Below are 14,746 nucleotides of genomic sequence, written 5' to 3'. Positions count from 1 at the left end.
ACACATCGCCATCCCAAGTGGAGCCTGCTTCCTCCTGGATCGCGCGAGCACTGATCAGTGCAAAGGAGCTAGATGGAGCAGGTGAGGCTACATGGCTCCTGGTACCATATGGTGCAGGAGGGGAGACTCTGCTGAAAACTTTATCGATTTAGGTAAGAACTTTGAAACATATCCATTTTTTTTTAAAAACGAGTTAGATATCACAGAATCAAAAACATTTGACAGAAAAAGGGCAGAGACAGGGATGGAAGCCATGGAGAGAGGGACTAGTAGGGGATGACCAAAACCTGGCCAAAAAGATGGGGTTTGAGACGTTGTTATAGGAGCAGAGACTGGTGGACATGCAGAGAAGGTTGGCAGTGGCAGGGGGGGGGGAAATGCCACCAAAGGATTCATCACTGCTGCATTAACGGGAGGGAGTTGTATAATTAAAAATAAGAATCAGAGGACTGAAGGGTTCTGTGGAAGGTAATCCAAGACTTGCAGGACATTGTAAGAGTAGAGTTCAGCAAGACCATAAGGAATTTGATAAGAATGATTGTTGAAATTTGTTATGTTACTGGGGCCAGTGTCAGTCAATGATGTGTGAATGGAACTTCGTGCAGAACAGGGTACAGGTTGTTATGTTTTGGAATAAGTGGGGATTTGTGGAGAATGAGAGGGCATTGGAATAATCAAGTCCAGAGGTGACAAAGAATGGATAAGGGTTTTCGTGGCAGAGGGTTGACAATGTTGTACAGGATGAAATAGGTGATGGTTAGGCAGCTGGTGGAACTGCAAGTGGGTACACAATATGTAAAGTTTGGGAACCTCTGTTTTAGGGGAAGGATACTCAGTAGGGGAATGCTTGGAAGATGGATAACACTGCCCGCGTTACTGAGATAAACAGATAAACCACACTGCTCCTACAGTCAAACCAACTGTCAGAGTGGGGCTGAATTTCCATAGTGGATTTCCTGCTCATCCCCTGTAATTTCAGCAGCACAGCAACACAAACCTCAATGATAAAAAGCCAAAACTCCATTTATGCTGTTTCTCTGGGGTTTCTGCAGCTCTCTGACAAATTTATGGTGGACAAACAGGAGGCCCCCATAGAAATTCATCTGCAGTGTGCCTGAGCTTTAGAGGGAGAAATAAAATCAGCCAAGAACTTCTGTCCTCATGATTATCCAATGACACTTTCTGCAAAGTACACATGAACATGGGTGAAGAATGAAGTAGGCTCAGCTGTGATGGCCACCACAGTCAACTAACTAGTATTAGTTGCACAGATGAAGAATAGCTGCTTGATTGAGTTCCAATGGACTACCGGTGCCTCAGGAACTGTCTTTCTGCATGGTTGAGTTAGAGGGGCTAAATGGCATCTTCATCAGTATCGATATTGTGAAAATGTCCAAGGATTCTCAAGTGGGTGCATATGGAGGGAGAAAAAAATGTGTAAAACAGAATTATGCTTTTAATGAGAGCAAAAATGTCAGGACATCGATATTATAAAATAGATAAAGCTCAAAAGGAGAGGGTGACAGTTTAAAGAAACAATTCACTGAAGTGACAACAGCAGAATGTTACAACAGCAATGCTGGTTAAAGGAAAAAAAACAAGCAAACTAAGAGGTCCAAATGAGTTATGTAAGGGGGAAACCTATTCAAGACATGGCAACATACATACACAGCACTATCCTTACAATGTAACAGCCTGCTGACACTCAGTATCCACTTGAATTAGATACTGGAAGGTTGACTGTGCCCATAGAACGAGACATCAGCATCGCCACTAGAGAAAGAAGGAAGAGAGGAGGAAAAAAGGAAATTTTATCTAAATAAGGCCATATGTGAAAGCTTTGATACCCCAAACTGCAGCATATTATAGCTAGAATCATCCTCTAACCCTTACATTGCTCCCATGAAGTCTGGCCCACTCACAAAGTCAATATTCTGGCTGTAGGGAACAAACGATGAGTTTATCTGCACTGTGAACTGCTTCTTGGAAAGGGTCAACCGTTCCAAAGTTATGGTGAGAACCATGAGATGGACCTGAGTGCGATGGGCAAATATCTGCTGGGTCACCAGGAAATCCTCTGTCTCTGCAATACAGCAAAATGTGCCTAGGTAAAGGAAAGCAGAAATCATTACTTAACTGGAGAAAGGAATTCCAGAAATTTGAGCCCTGCCAAAGCAATCACCATTCCTGCAATTTTATTTTTTAGGAGACATGGGCAGAAAAAGGGTTAATTGTAATTTTAAAAAAAATTTAAATTGAACAACAAGATCTCATGCATTTGTCTCCTCTACTGGAATACTAAAGCTGGCCTCCCAAGGCAAAGCATTCCGAGGGGGGTGGGGGGGCGTGTATAGCCAGAGGTCATGGTCCGTATCGGTACCAACAACATAGATGGGAAGAGGGATGAGGTCCTGCAATCAGATTTTAGGGAACTAAGAAAAAGACTAGTAAGCAAGACCTCAAAAGGTAGTAATCTCCAGATTACTCCCAGTGCCATGAGCTAGTGAGTACAGAAAGAGAAGGATGGAGCAGATGAATGTGTGGCTAGTGAAATGGTGCAGGAGGGAGAGCTTTAGATTCCTAAGACATTGGGACTAGTTCTGGGGAAGGTGGGTCCGATACGGTGTCCTCATGGGGCAGTTTGCTAGTGCTGTTGGGGAAGTTTTAAACTAACTTGGTAGGGGGATGGGAACAAGGATGTAGCCTTAGAAAGTGGAAACAAGGTGCACAAAAGATTAGGAGAGACATATAGCACTAGAGGAAGAAATAGGAAAGTATTAGGTGGGGTCAGACTAAGAAGGAATGCAACAAGGTCTAAATTAGGTTTACAGTGCATGTATTCTTTGGCCTCCTTACCTCGAGAGACAATGGGTAAGCGCCTGGAGGTGGTCAGTGGTGTGTGGAGCAGCGCCTGGAGTGGCTATAAAGGCAAATTCTAGAGTGACAGGCTCTTCCACAGGTGCTGCAGAAAAATTTGTTTGTCGGGGCTGTTACACAGTTGGCTCTCCCCTTGCGCCTGTCTTTTTTCCTGCCAACTGCTAAGTCTCTTCGGCTCGCCACACTTTAGCCCCGCCTTTATGGCTGCCCGCCAGCTTTGGCGAACGCTGGCAACTGACTCCCACGACTTGTGATCAATGTCACAGGACTTCATGTCGCGTTTGCAGACGTCTTTAAAGCGGAGACATGGACGGCCGGTGGGTCTGATACCAGTGGCAAGCTCGCTGTACAATGTGTCTTTGGGGATCCTGCCATCTTCCATGCGGCTCACATGGCCAAGCCATCTCAAGCGCCGCTGACTCAGTAGTGTGTATAAGCTGGGGATGTTGGCCGCCTCGAGGACTTCTGTGTTGTAGATACGGTCCTGCCACCTGATGCCAAGTATTCTCCGGAGGCAGCGAAGATGGAATGAATTGAGACGTCGCTCTTGGCTGACATACGTTGTCCAGGCCTCGCTGCCATAGAGCAAGGTACTGAGGACACAGGCTTGATACACTCGGACTTTTGTGTTCCGTGTCAGTGCGCCATTTCCCCACACTCTCTTGGCCAGTCTGGACATAGCAGTGGAAGCCTTTCCACTTGTTGATTTCTGCATCTAGAGACAGGTTACTGGTGATAGTTGAGCCTAGGTAGGTGAACTCTTGAACCACTTCCAGAGCATGGTCGCCAATATCATGTGCATGTATATAAATGCATGAAATGTGGTAAAATAAGGTTGGTGAGCTGCACATGGGAATATGTTGCTGTGCTATGACAGAGACCTGGCTCAAATAAGGGCAGGACTGGGTACTAAATATTCCTGGATACAAGATGTTCAGAAAAGGTAGGAAAGGAAAGAAATGAGGAGGGGTGGCTGTGATGACAAAGGAGAATATTACAGTAGTGGAGAGAGAGGATGTCCTGGAGGGGTCAAGGATTAAATATATTTGATGCGAGTTAAGCAACAATTGAGGGACCTTTACACTACTGGGTGTATTCTACAGACCCGCAACTAGTCGGAAATATATAGAAGAGCAAATGTGCAGGAAAACATGCAGGAAAATGTACAGAGAGGTGCAAAAACTGTAGTGATAATGAAGGACTTCAATTATCCTAATATAGACTGTGATAATAATAGTGTAAAGAGCAGAGAGGGAGAAGAGTTTCTGAAATGTGATCGGGAGAATTCTCTTGATCATTATGTTTCCGGTTCAATGAGGAAGGAGGCATTACTGCATCTGGTTCTGGGGAATGAGGATCAGATATTAATCGGTGAACATTCAGATCATAATATCAAAAGTCATGTTAGTCATGGAAAAGTACAAGGAACAATCTAAACTAAAACCCTTAAATTAGAGGAAGGCCAATTTCAGTGGGGTGAGAAAAGATCTGTCCCAAGTAAATCAGAATCATACAATAGGCTGCCTTGAAAGAGGAGATAGTTTGGGTAAGGTCGAGGTACATTCCCATAAGGGGAAACAGTTAAGGCAACCAAAGCCAGAGCTCCCTAGATGAGGAGAGATATAAAGACATAAAGAGATACTCTGTGAGAGAATTAAATGAGTGACCTCGAATAAGGAAGATAAGAAATAAGGAAAAGTTAAAGTAAATAACATCATGAGATGACCCATGTCAATCACTCGTATAACTTTGTTCATTGGTCAATAATATGTAAGCTGGCAGTGAGGCCCACAACTGAGATATAAATCTAATTGTAAATTGGTCATCTCAAACAAACAGAAGCCCTAAAGTAGCTAGTGCAGAAATGGAAAATAAGCTTTTGGCTAAAACATGGTTGTGCCAATAGTATATAAATGACTTGGATCTTGGAATACAGAGTAGAATATCAAACTTTGCTGATGACACCAAACTTGGATGTGTGGCAAACAGTGAGGATGATATGAACAGCCTGCAACAGGACCTACTCATGGCCTACTCCTATTCGTAGGACATAGATTGGCTAGTGGAGTGGGCAGACAGGTGGTAGAGGAGTTTAATACTGACAAGTGTGAGGTGATGCATTTTGGCAGAAGGAGGGGCAATATACAGTTAATGCCACAATTCTAAAGAGTGTGCAAGAACAGAGGGACCTGGGCTGCCTGTGCATCGATCTTTGAAGGTGGCAGGACATATTGAGAGAGTGCTGTAAGCCTGTTGCCTGCAGCCACTACTTTTGAACTTTTATATTTTTGCATTTTACTTCTGCTTTGCTCTTAATTTCAAATAAAAATCTGTATTGAATTTTTAAAGGTTACTTTGTAGACATTGATTTAAGTGTGATTGTGCTCTGATTAAGTCAAGTAATTAATCAATTATGTAATCCATGGTAATCAATAATATTATTAACTGAACTTGTTTTTCACAAGAACTCCTTTGTTTTGTTTTCATGCTGGTCAAAGCAGGCCATGCTCGCAGCATTTGTTTCGTCCAAACTGCTGTTTTTCTCTTACTAGATTGTTAAAAATAAAAGTTGTTTCCTACTGTTTAAACAGGTGTCTGTTCTTACAGTATTCAATGACCCTTGAACTATGTAGTATAAGGGTCTGAAAGGGTTAATTTTGAGAGCATGTAAAGAATACAACCCACCATGATGATGTAAGAGATCATGTGGGAGAGACTCGAGAACAGATACATGTGGCTTTTGAAGGAGACACACAGGCTAGTGTGGAGTGTATACAGTCGTTATCAAATATTAATGTTTAATACTACAGTCTAAGAACCTTTCTGGTAGACTCAATACGGCGGCAGCATCCAAAGCCAAACATATAACAAACTACAAGCCAGGACACTAGATAGCCTTGCACATGGGGTGGTCCACTATGGTGTGGAGTCAGGAGATGGCATTTAATTGATGGACAGTACAACCTAATTGATGGCAGGTGACAGACACCATCAAAGAATGTGTAAACAGCCTGAGCGACCTGGTAGAGCCCATGAGAAGAATTTGATAAGGACTCAGGGTTATCGGACTCTTGTTTTGAGAAAGTCTGGATGGAGGCCTCGGAAGGCTGGAATGGAGCCAGAAATTAGACTTAAAGGGGGCACAGCATCCAACGTTTGGTGCTGCAGCTTGAACAGACTCGTCAATCACTGAAGACTATAGAGGAAGGGACGTTGACGGAGTGACTGATCGGAGAGTCCACCCCGTGCAAGGTTATTCAGAGACTTGGTGATGTATGTATCAAGGGGAACTGTACCATTCTAGGAAACTGTCTTAACAGAGTAATTTGGGGTTATAGAAGTTGTGCCATAAGAAAGTTGTCTTTCTAGAATAGTAATTATTTTCCTTCCTTTTTTTAAAGTTCTTTTTTATTATTTAATAAAAATTGTTTTAACATATTATTTATTATTGAGTAACTCATTCCTGTTATGTCCAGAGTACTGCTCCAAACTCAAGTGAGACTCCGCAAGGGACTCTCACACCCTACAATGGTTACTAAAGCATATGTAATCTTGAACTTCATAAATAGAGGCATTATGTACAAAAGCAGGGAAATTAATTGAACCTTTATAAAGTTCGAGTTAGGCCCCATCTAGAGTATTGCGTACTGTTCTGGTCATCACACTTCAGAAAAGATGTGAGGGTCCTTGAGAGGGTGCAGAGGAGATTTACCAGAATTGTTCCAAGGAGGATTTTAGGTACAAGGTTAGGTTGGAAAAGCTGGGTTGGTTCTCCTTTGGAGAAAAGGAGATTGAGAGGAGATTTAATCGAAGGGTACAAGATTATGACAGGCTCAGATAAGTTAGAAAAGGAAAATCTGTACAAGGACTAGGGGACACAGGTTGAAAGTTTTAGGCAAGAGATGCAGACAGAATATGAGGAAGAACTTTTTTTTAATGCAGTGGGTGGTAATGACCTGGAATTTGTGGCCCACAACAGTACTGGAAGTGGAGACAATCAATGACTCCAAGAGAAAGTTGGATGGTCATTTGAAGGATGGCACAGTGGTGCAGTGGTTAGCACCGCAGCCTCATAGCTCCAGGGACCCGGCTTCGATTCTGGGTACTGCCTGTGCGGAGTTTGCAAGTTCTCCCTGTGACCGGGTGGGTTTTCGCCAGGTGCTCCGGTTTCCTCCCATAGCCAAAGACTTGCAGGTGATAGGTAAATTGGCTGTTGTAAATTGCCCCTAGTGTAGGTCGGTGGTAGGGAATATGGGTTAGTATAAATGGGTGGTTGTTGGTCGGCACAGACTCAGTGGGCCGAAGGGCCTGTTTCAGTGCTGTATCTCTAAATAAAAAATAAATAAAATAAAAATAGACTTACAGGGCTACAGGGATCGAGCAGGGGAGTGGGACTGACTGGATAGCTCTGTGGAGAGCTGGCATGGACTAGATGGGCCAAATGGCCTCCTTCTGAGCTGTAAATGACTATGATTCTGTATCTAACTACTTTGCAACTGATCTTAGAGAGGTCAGTGCTGCTCCATTGGAAGTAAAAATGGAAAGTATCCCTTTCTGCAGTACTTACATCCCTCACTGATGAGTACAAATATCTACAAAAAGAACACTGACATTAGTGTTAGGCACTGGCTGTCCTATTCTACTGAAGAATATCTAAATCTAATGATAAGCATCGCTTTGAACAGACAATCTGGGAAAAAGCATTTGTAAAATTTTTTAAATTAAAGATAAACATATCGGTTTTACCTGTCCTGGTGTTCAAGGTGAAGGTTTCTTTCAAAGCACTCTCACCAGCTACGGTCAGTCTGGCATTAACAGTAGACGGTACATCTGCCCGACAGCAGTCACCATTTTCACCGTTATACACCCCATTAATATGCATTATGTCACCATACACTCTAGTGCCAAGATATCCATTGGCAACTGTTGCCATGAAACACAGGTCAGATGGCAAGGTGTCACTGGAAAACACCGCAGGGTCATCTTCACATTCTGACATAATGAATGTGTCGTCTACCAAGGGAAGAAAACATTTTGGTAAAATGAATGTGGTGATACTTTATCCCCCATTCTCCCATCTCCACTCCCACTCCCCACAGTGGTTGTGCCCATGATAATAGACTCTCTTTTACTTCCATTACTCTAGATAATCAAGACAGAGTGCAGGGGTGGGGCAGGAACTCACTTTATTTGAATACAAAGTTAAAGACATTGAACATTATGAGGTCCAGACCAGGAACAGTTCTGGTTTCACCTCTAATCTGTGTGGAGTTAGCTGATCTGAACCACAGTGATAGTGAGGTGCTAGAACTGGGTTTAACAACTTGGATTAGAAAGGGGAAAATGGGCCAGTATTCACACAACCTGATCACCGTCCAACAACCCTTGCTGAAAGTGTCAATGTATGGATGTCAGGGCAGGTTAAATGCAGGCTCAATTGAGACACCCATGGTTGAATCCTTTGCTAATAATTAAGGTATAGGCTGCTCAGGTGAGGTATTTAATCAGAGCTGCAGCCAGAGGAGTCATACTGAGTAAGAATTTCTAGACTTTGCTGGATACTTCTTTCATATTCAGCCCTCATTCCCTACAATCTGGAATGTGACTTTCTATATGCAATGTCAGATAACAGCGTCGCCTCATTGTTTTTATCTGGCCTTCAGATAATGAAAGAACAAACATTGTAACAGACTGTAGGACTTAAGTTATGAACTACAAAACAGTTTATTAAAAGCAGACATTAATGTCAAATCAAAAATAATAAAAGGCAGAACACTTTGCCAAGTCTCTCAGTAACAGAAAATCCAGACAATTGCCTCTAACATACCTTATAGGTGAGGCTTTATCACCCAAAATGGAGTTTGCAACTTATATCTTGATAGAGGTCTGAAGAGATGATGAGCTGTGAGCATACCTACTGCAAAACAGTAGCATAGTGGTGATGTTACTGGACTATTAATCCAGAGGCCCGGACAAATGATCCAGAGACATGAGTTCAAATCCCACCATGGCAGCTGGGGGAATTTAAATTCAATTAATTAATAAATCTGGAATAAAAAGCTAGTCTCAGTAATAATGATCATGAAACTACCAGATTGTCATAAAAACCCAAATAGTTCATTAACAACCTTCAGGGGAAGAAATCTGCTATCCTTACCCAGTTGGGCCTACAGGCGACTCCTGACCTACAGCTGACTCTTAATTGCCCTCTGAAATGGTCTAGCAAGCCGCTCAATGTATTAAACTGCTACAGAAAAGTCGAAGAAGAATAAAATTGGACGGATCACACAGCATCGACCTAGACACTGGAAATGACAAAGTCCTCCTCACTAACATCTGGGGCCTTGTGCCAAAATTGGGAGAGCTGCCCAAACATTTCAACCTGAAACATTAACTCTGCTTCTCTCTCCACAGATGCTGCCAGACCTGCTGAGTGTTTCCAGCACTTTGTTTTCATTTCAGATTTCCAGCATCTGCAGTATTTTTTTTACTTTAGCGTGAAGGAATACTCTCCATTTGCCTGGATGGGTGCAGCTCCAAAAACCTCAAGAAGCTCGACACCATCCAGCAGTGTAGGTAGGTGGTAGGAGAATTGAGGGAAGGTGGGGATGTGAGAGGGAAAAATGGGATTAATGTAGGATTAGTACAAATGGGTGGTTGATGGTTTGGCGCGGACTCGTTGGGTCGAAGGGCCTGTTTCAGTCCTGTATCTCTCTATGACTCTGACAAAACAGCCCACTTGATTGGCACCCCATCCACCACCTTAAAGATTCACTCCCTCCACCACTGGTGCACAGTGGCAGTAGCGTGTACCATCTACAAGATGCACTGCAGCGACTCACCAATGGCTCCCTCAACAACACCTACCAAACCCACACCCTCTACCACCTAGAAGAACGAGAGCAGCAGATGCATGGGAACAACACCACCAAGTTACACATCCTCCTGACTTGGAGATATATTGTGTTCCTTCACTGTTGTTCGGTCAAAATCCTGGAACTCACTCCCCAACAACATTGTGGGTGTACCTACACCACCACAGCAGTTCCAGAAGGCAGCTTATCAGCACCTTCTGAAGGGCCATTAGGGACAGGCAATAAATGCTGATGTGCCAGCGATGTCCAAATCCCAAGTACAAATAAAAAAACTCTTGTATCTTTTAAAGTTGAAATGAGGTTACTCAAAATCAAAAGGGTCTTCCACAGTTAAACTAAGTGCATCAGACTAAAGTGATGCTTTCCTAAACTCAATCCACACAAGCTTATTTTCCTGTGTAGCCAAACCCTTTTCCTTACATTGACTGATTTCAAGATTTAAAAAAAGCTTGTGTTAAGCAATTTCCACCTTTTTTTTAAAAATCAAAATGTATTTGGATATGAATTACATCTCTCGACTATTCCAATGCACTGCTGGATGGCCTCCCACATTCCATCCTCCATAAACTTGAGGTCATCCAGAACTCTGCTGCCTGGGTCTTAACTCGCAACAAAACATCCCTGTGCTCCCAGTTAAGCAATGTCTCAATTTTTAAATTCTCATTCTTGTTTTCAAATCCCTCCATTGCCTTACCCGTCCCTATCACTATAAACTCCTCCAGCCTCACAACCCTCCAAGATATCTGCGCTCCTCTAACTGTGGCCTTTTGAGCATCCCCAATTTTAATTGCTCCACCATTGGCAGCCACCCCTTTAGCAGACAAGGCCCTAAGCTCTAAAATTCCCTTCCTAAATCTCCCTACCTCTCTTTCCTCCTTTAAGACCCTCCTTAAAACCTACCTCTTTGACTAAGCTTTTAGTTATCTGCCCTACCATCTCCTATGTGACTTGGTGTCAAATAATCCTGTGCAAATTCTGGAGATGTTTTACTACATTAAAGGCAAAATATAAATACAAGTTATTGCCATTGCCTCTAAAATGAGTAGGAAAGTTCATGGATATTGTCAGGTGATTACATGTATATTTAGCTCAACCACCTGTTACAGTAAATAAAGTTTAAGGTGACCAAGTCTCAAATAAATACTAACAAGATAAACCTGTTTTATAATCTGAAATGTGACAGATCTTCCTGTCTGTCTCAAGTAGTCAGGCCAAAACGAGAGAGAGAGTAAAAGTTATAAACAATATTTTACTGATAGTATTTTAAAAGACTTATAAATGAAACTGAAAAGGGAAACTTGCTAGTTTTAGAATGGGAAATTTCAATTTACTGTTTTTGGAAATGGCTTCACTGTAGTCCAAGTGATATTTTTGGATCACAGGTTTATAAAGAGGAAGGAGCTTTATTTTAACTATTCAGTGCACTCCCATTACATATTGTGAAAAAATAAGACATTTTAAAATTTCTCATCCAAAGGAGGTTCCACCATGTTGGGGCCCTTCACGGTCGACCCCATGACAGCACCCCTGAGTAGCTGTATTGGAACATCTGACCCTTGGGAAATACAGTACCATCTAAGCACAATTCATACATACAATATAGCTTTTAAAAATTGGTGAAGAATATGTTTCCAAATATAAGAGGTGATTTTCTTCTGCTTTGCAACCCGGTAACAATCAAGGGGGCTAGAGAAAGAGGCAGAGACCCAGTAGGCTGGATCACTGCTTCTATTGTTATGACCGACTGCTCCAGTCAAAGCCCCCACTCAAAATATACGAATCCGATTGTGGTGGGAGAAATGCACTGATAATTCAATCCCGTGGCTCCACAGATCGCCTGACATATCATTTAAAACTTTCCAAATTAAAGAAAGACCCAGCCATTCGTACCATCTTTTAACCCCTGAATGAGGCTAGCCAAACCAGGTATCTTTAAATCAACAAATTAACTCTTTAATTAGAAGAACTAAATTTTTAAACACTACGAAGATATAAACATTTAAAATAGAAAAAATTAGAGTCCTTGCAAATTTACAGTCCAATGTTGCTTGAAGTCCTCACAGAATGTTACTTTCTTTCTCCAGTGAATTTCAACAATTTGCAAACTTGCAAACACTTTCAACAGAATCAATCTGACTTTCGAGTTTTTTAAGGATAAAAGATTGTCATAGTCTAACTTCCCTTTCTTCAATTTAAATTACCAGCGATCTCTGTTTTGGCTTGACTTTTAGAATTTTGAGAGATAATAACTAAACAGACTAAAATCCTATTCCTTCAGTTTAAATGGTTGAGAGCTCTTTTTGCAGGTGCTGTCACCACAGCTGTCTGTGTCCGCTGTGTCTGTGTTCGGTTAGAACAAACTGTCTTCAACTAAAAAGCCAGTTCAAAATTGAATTATAACAAATATATCACTTAATACTCACTCCCAGTGGCTTTATCTATGGTAACGAGAATGCACCTTTTGAATCGCAGTCTCCAAATGGCTGTTTCTAAGGCAACGAAAATGCATCTTCCTATAACTCCTGAGGCTTGCTGGTTCTTAAAGCAATACTGATCCTTTGCAAGCCTTAAAGGCAAACCGCATATTCCCAGAAAAAAAACTACAAGACCATGACACTATGCATTGCAGTTATACCTTCAAAGTTTCCAAGGACTTCAAAATGCTTGCACTTGAAGCAGGCACACACAGAGGACACGTAAGTCAGGGAGGAAGGACAACATCACATCTCCCACCTCATTTTTCTGGATTTGCATCTGGTAGAGATTTAGGCACAGCATTATGGAGAATGGAGGGGCCTTGCCAAGTTCTACCCCCTCCGCACCAGCCACATTCCTTGGGTCAGAAGAGTCGAGAGGACCAGACAACAAGGTCATGGCAAACTCAAAGCAGCAAGTACCCTTTTGTTCAAGCCTTTCAAGCTGCAACAGCAGATGTATTTCAGGTATAAGGCCCCACCGAGGAGTTATCATACACTTGGCTGGGGTTATACCCTAAACCTCAATTCAAATAGAGATGCATTCAGGTTAGGCAGGCAAACGTCCAAGCTGCGGGATAGAGGTGTGAGGGAGAAAAGAAAATTCAGCCCCATATTCTTTTCCCTCTCAGCATCCTTATCCTCTCATGTTAAAGAACATTCTTTTACATAAGGAATACTACAGAACTTAAGTCGTTCTTTAGCAAAAACTTATCCCCGAATAATATTCCACCTCTTTAACCTTCACAGCGTGACGGGTAAACAATCTTGCTGAGTTACCAGGCATTTTTCTTGGCATTTCTTCGCAGACGAAGATTTTGGGAAGATTGCATTCATCAGTTGCAGGTTAGCCGGTGGCTAGTCAGGCCTATCAGTGACCGGTAGATTCTCCCACAGCGGTTACAAGTGAACGTGTAGGCACTGCTGGGCCAATTGGATCCACCAGGCTGCACCCAACAAAACTTTGCTCCCACTGCTTAGAACGCTCCGAGAAACACCAACCTTCCCAATTAGATTAGATTAGATTAGATTAGAGATACAGCACTGAAACAGGCCCTTCGGCCCACCGAGTCTGTGCCGACCAGCAACCACCCATTTATACTAATCCTACACTAATCCCATATTCCTACCAAACATCCCCATCTGTCCCTATATTTCCCTACCACCTACCTATACTGGTGACAATTTATAATGGCCAATTTACCTACCAACCTGCAAGTCTTTTGGCTTGTGGGAGGAAACCCACGCAGACACAGGGAGAACTTGCAAACTCCACACAGGCAGTGCCCAGAATCGAACCCGGGTCCCTGGAGCTGTGAGGCTGCAGTGCTAACCACTGCGCCACTGTTCCAGGTCTTTATAATCGCTTTGAAAATATCAGGGTATCGAGGTTCACCTCTAGGAACAGTGCTGGCCTTTTCTGTGTTATAATCATAGAAAAAAATCTCAACCCTTCCATTTGCCCCTCCCCAAACCTTGTCTCCATTGTGGAAAGATGAAGCAGTCTCCCCAGAGACTGGGAAGCAGCGGCAGTGAGTAAATAAAGTTCGCAACTTCACACCGCTCTCGAACGCTTCTACAAGTTAAACACTTAAACAGAAATGGATGAAACAAGTAAGCTTAATCAAACGTCTATTCTCAGTTTGCAGGAACTTCCCGCCGTCAAGTTTGCTTCGAACCATCTCTAAATTCTAAATAAACCTGTGCTCCTGAAATGTAAACTCTGGTTACTCACTCACCCAGAGCAGCTCTCCAAACTTACTCCTGGGTTCCTGCTGCTCTTTCTCTTGGAATCGCTAATCCGCTTTTTCTGAAAGGAAAATCAAACTGAGACTAAACCCACTTCTCCTGCACGGAAACCCGCCAGAACAGGAAAGAGGTCGAGAAGGGGGTAGGATCAGAGCGCAAACTCTGTGGGTTACTTTGCCGTCCTTGGAAAACTGTTGAAAACTCTGTAATAACGAATGCAAAACAAACTCGTGTTCCTTTTCAAAACAAAGCCCGACCCATCTAGTGGAGGAAGAGATTCGAATGATTTCCTCAGGAACAGTTCAGGACCTGTTTTTCAGTAGGAGTGACATGAAGTTCATGCAGGATCCTGTAAAGGGAAGGGGGACAATGCCATAATAGACCCTCTTCAGTTGGCACACGCCAACCTATACCAGCCTGCACGACTGCCTCATAAAGCCGAGGGCCGAGTGCGGCCTGTGAACTGGCTGCAAAGCTCCTGCTGCTTTCCTTCCTCTTTGTACCTGTGAGCAAAGCATTCAGCATCTCCATGCTGTGTAAAGTTCCAGATCCTGGAAGGCTGCTCCCTCCAGACTGACCGCTTTTATTTTTGATTATATATTTTTGAAGCTAATGGGTCTTTCAAAAAGACAGAAACAGGAGGACAGAGATGGAGTAGAGAGAGAAAGATAAGAACTAGAAAAGATGAGAGACAGAGGAGGAAAAGAGGAGATAAGGTGAGGACAGGAAAAGAGATTGGGTGGGTTGAAAGATAAAGAGAGAGAAAACAAT

At 42.7% G+C, this 14,746-nt stretch overlaps 1 protein-coding gene across 5 annotated transcripts in view; it reads right to left on the bottom strand.

Annotated features, from left to right (window-relative positions):
* Positions 1-14,370, bottom strand: part of pgghg (protein-glucosylgalactosylhydroxylysine glucosidase) — a 53,038-nt gene extending 38,668 nt beyond the window's left edge. The window contains exons 1-4 of one of the 5 annotated variants that reach the window (XM_068046138.1): positions 13,966-14,370; positions 8,705-8,891; positions 7,624-7,890; positions 1,894-2,104 (exon numbers count right to left, since the gene is read on the bottom strand). In XM_068046138.1, coding sequence (XP_067902239.1) covers positions 1,894-2,104; positions 7,624-7,876 — 464 coding nt within the window. In that variant the 5' untranslated portion in view covers positions 7,877-7,890; positions 8,705-8,891; positions 13,966-14,370. The remainder of the gene's footprint in view (positions 1-1,893; positions 2,105-7,623; positions 7,891-8,704; positions 8,892-13,965) is intronic. The other 4 variants (XM_068046141.1, XM_068046139.1, XM_068046140.1 and 1 more) reach the window with 4 other exon arrangements.
* Positions 14,371-14,746: the final 376 nt, after the last annotated feature.

The sequence above is a fragment of the Heterodontus francisci genome, chromosome 14, assembly GCF_036365525.1.
Source record: "Heterodontus francisci isolate sHetFra1 chromosome 14, sHetFra1.hap1, whole genome shotgun sequence".
In the NCBI taxonomy this organism is placed as follows: domain Eukaryota; kingdom Metazoa; phylum Chordata; class Chondrichthyes; order Heterodontiformes; family Heterodontidae; genus Heterodontus; species Heterodontus francisci.
This window is presented reverse-complemented; position numbering and strand designations above follow the sequence as displayed.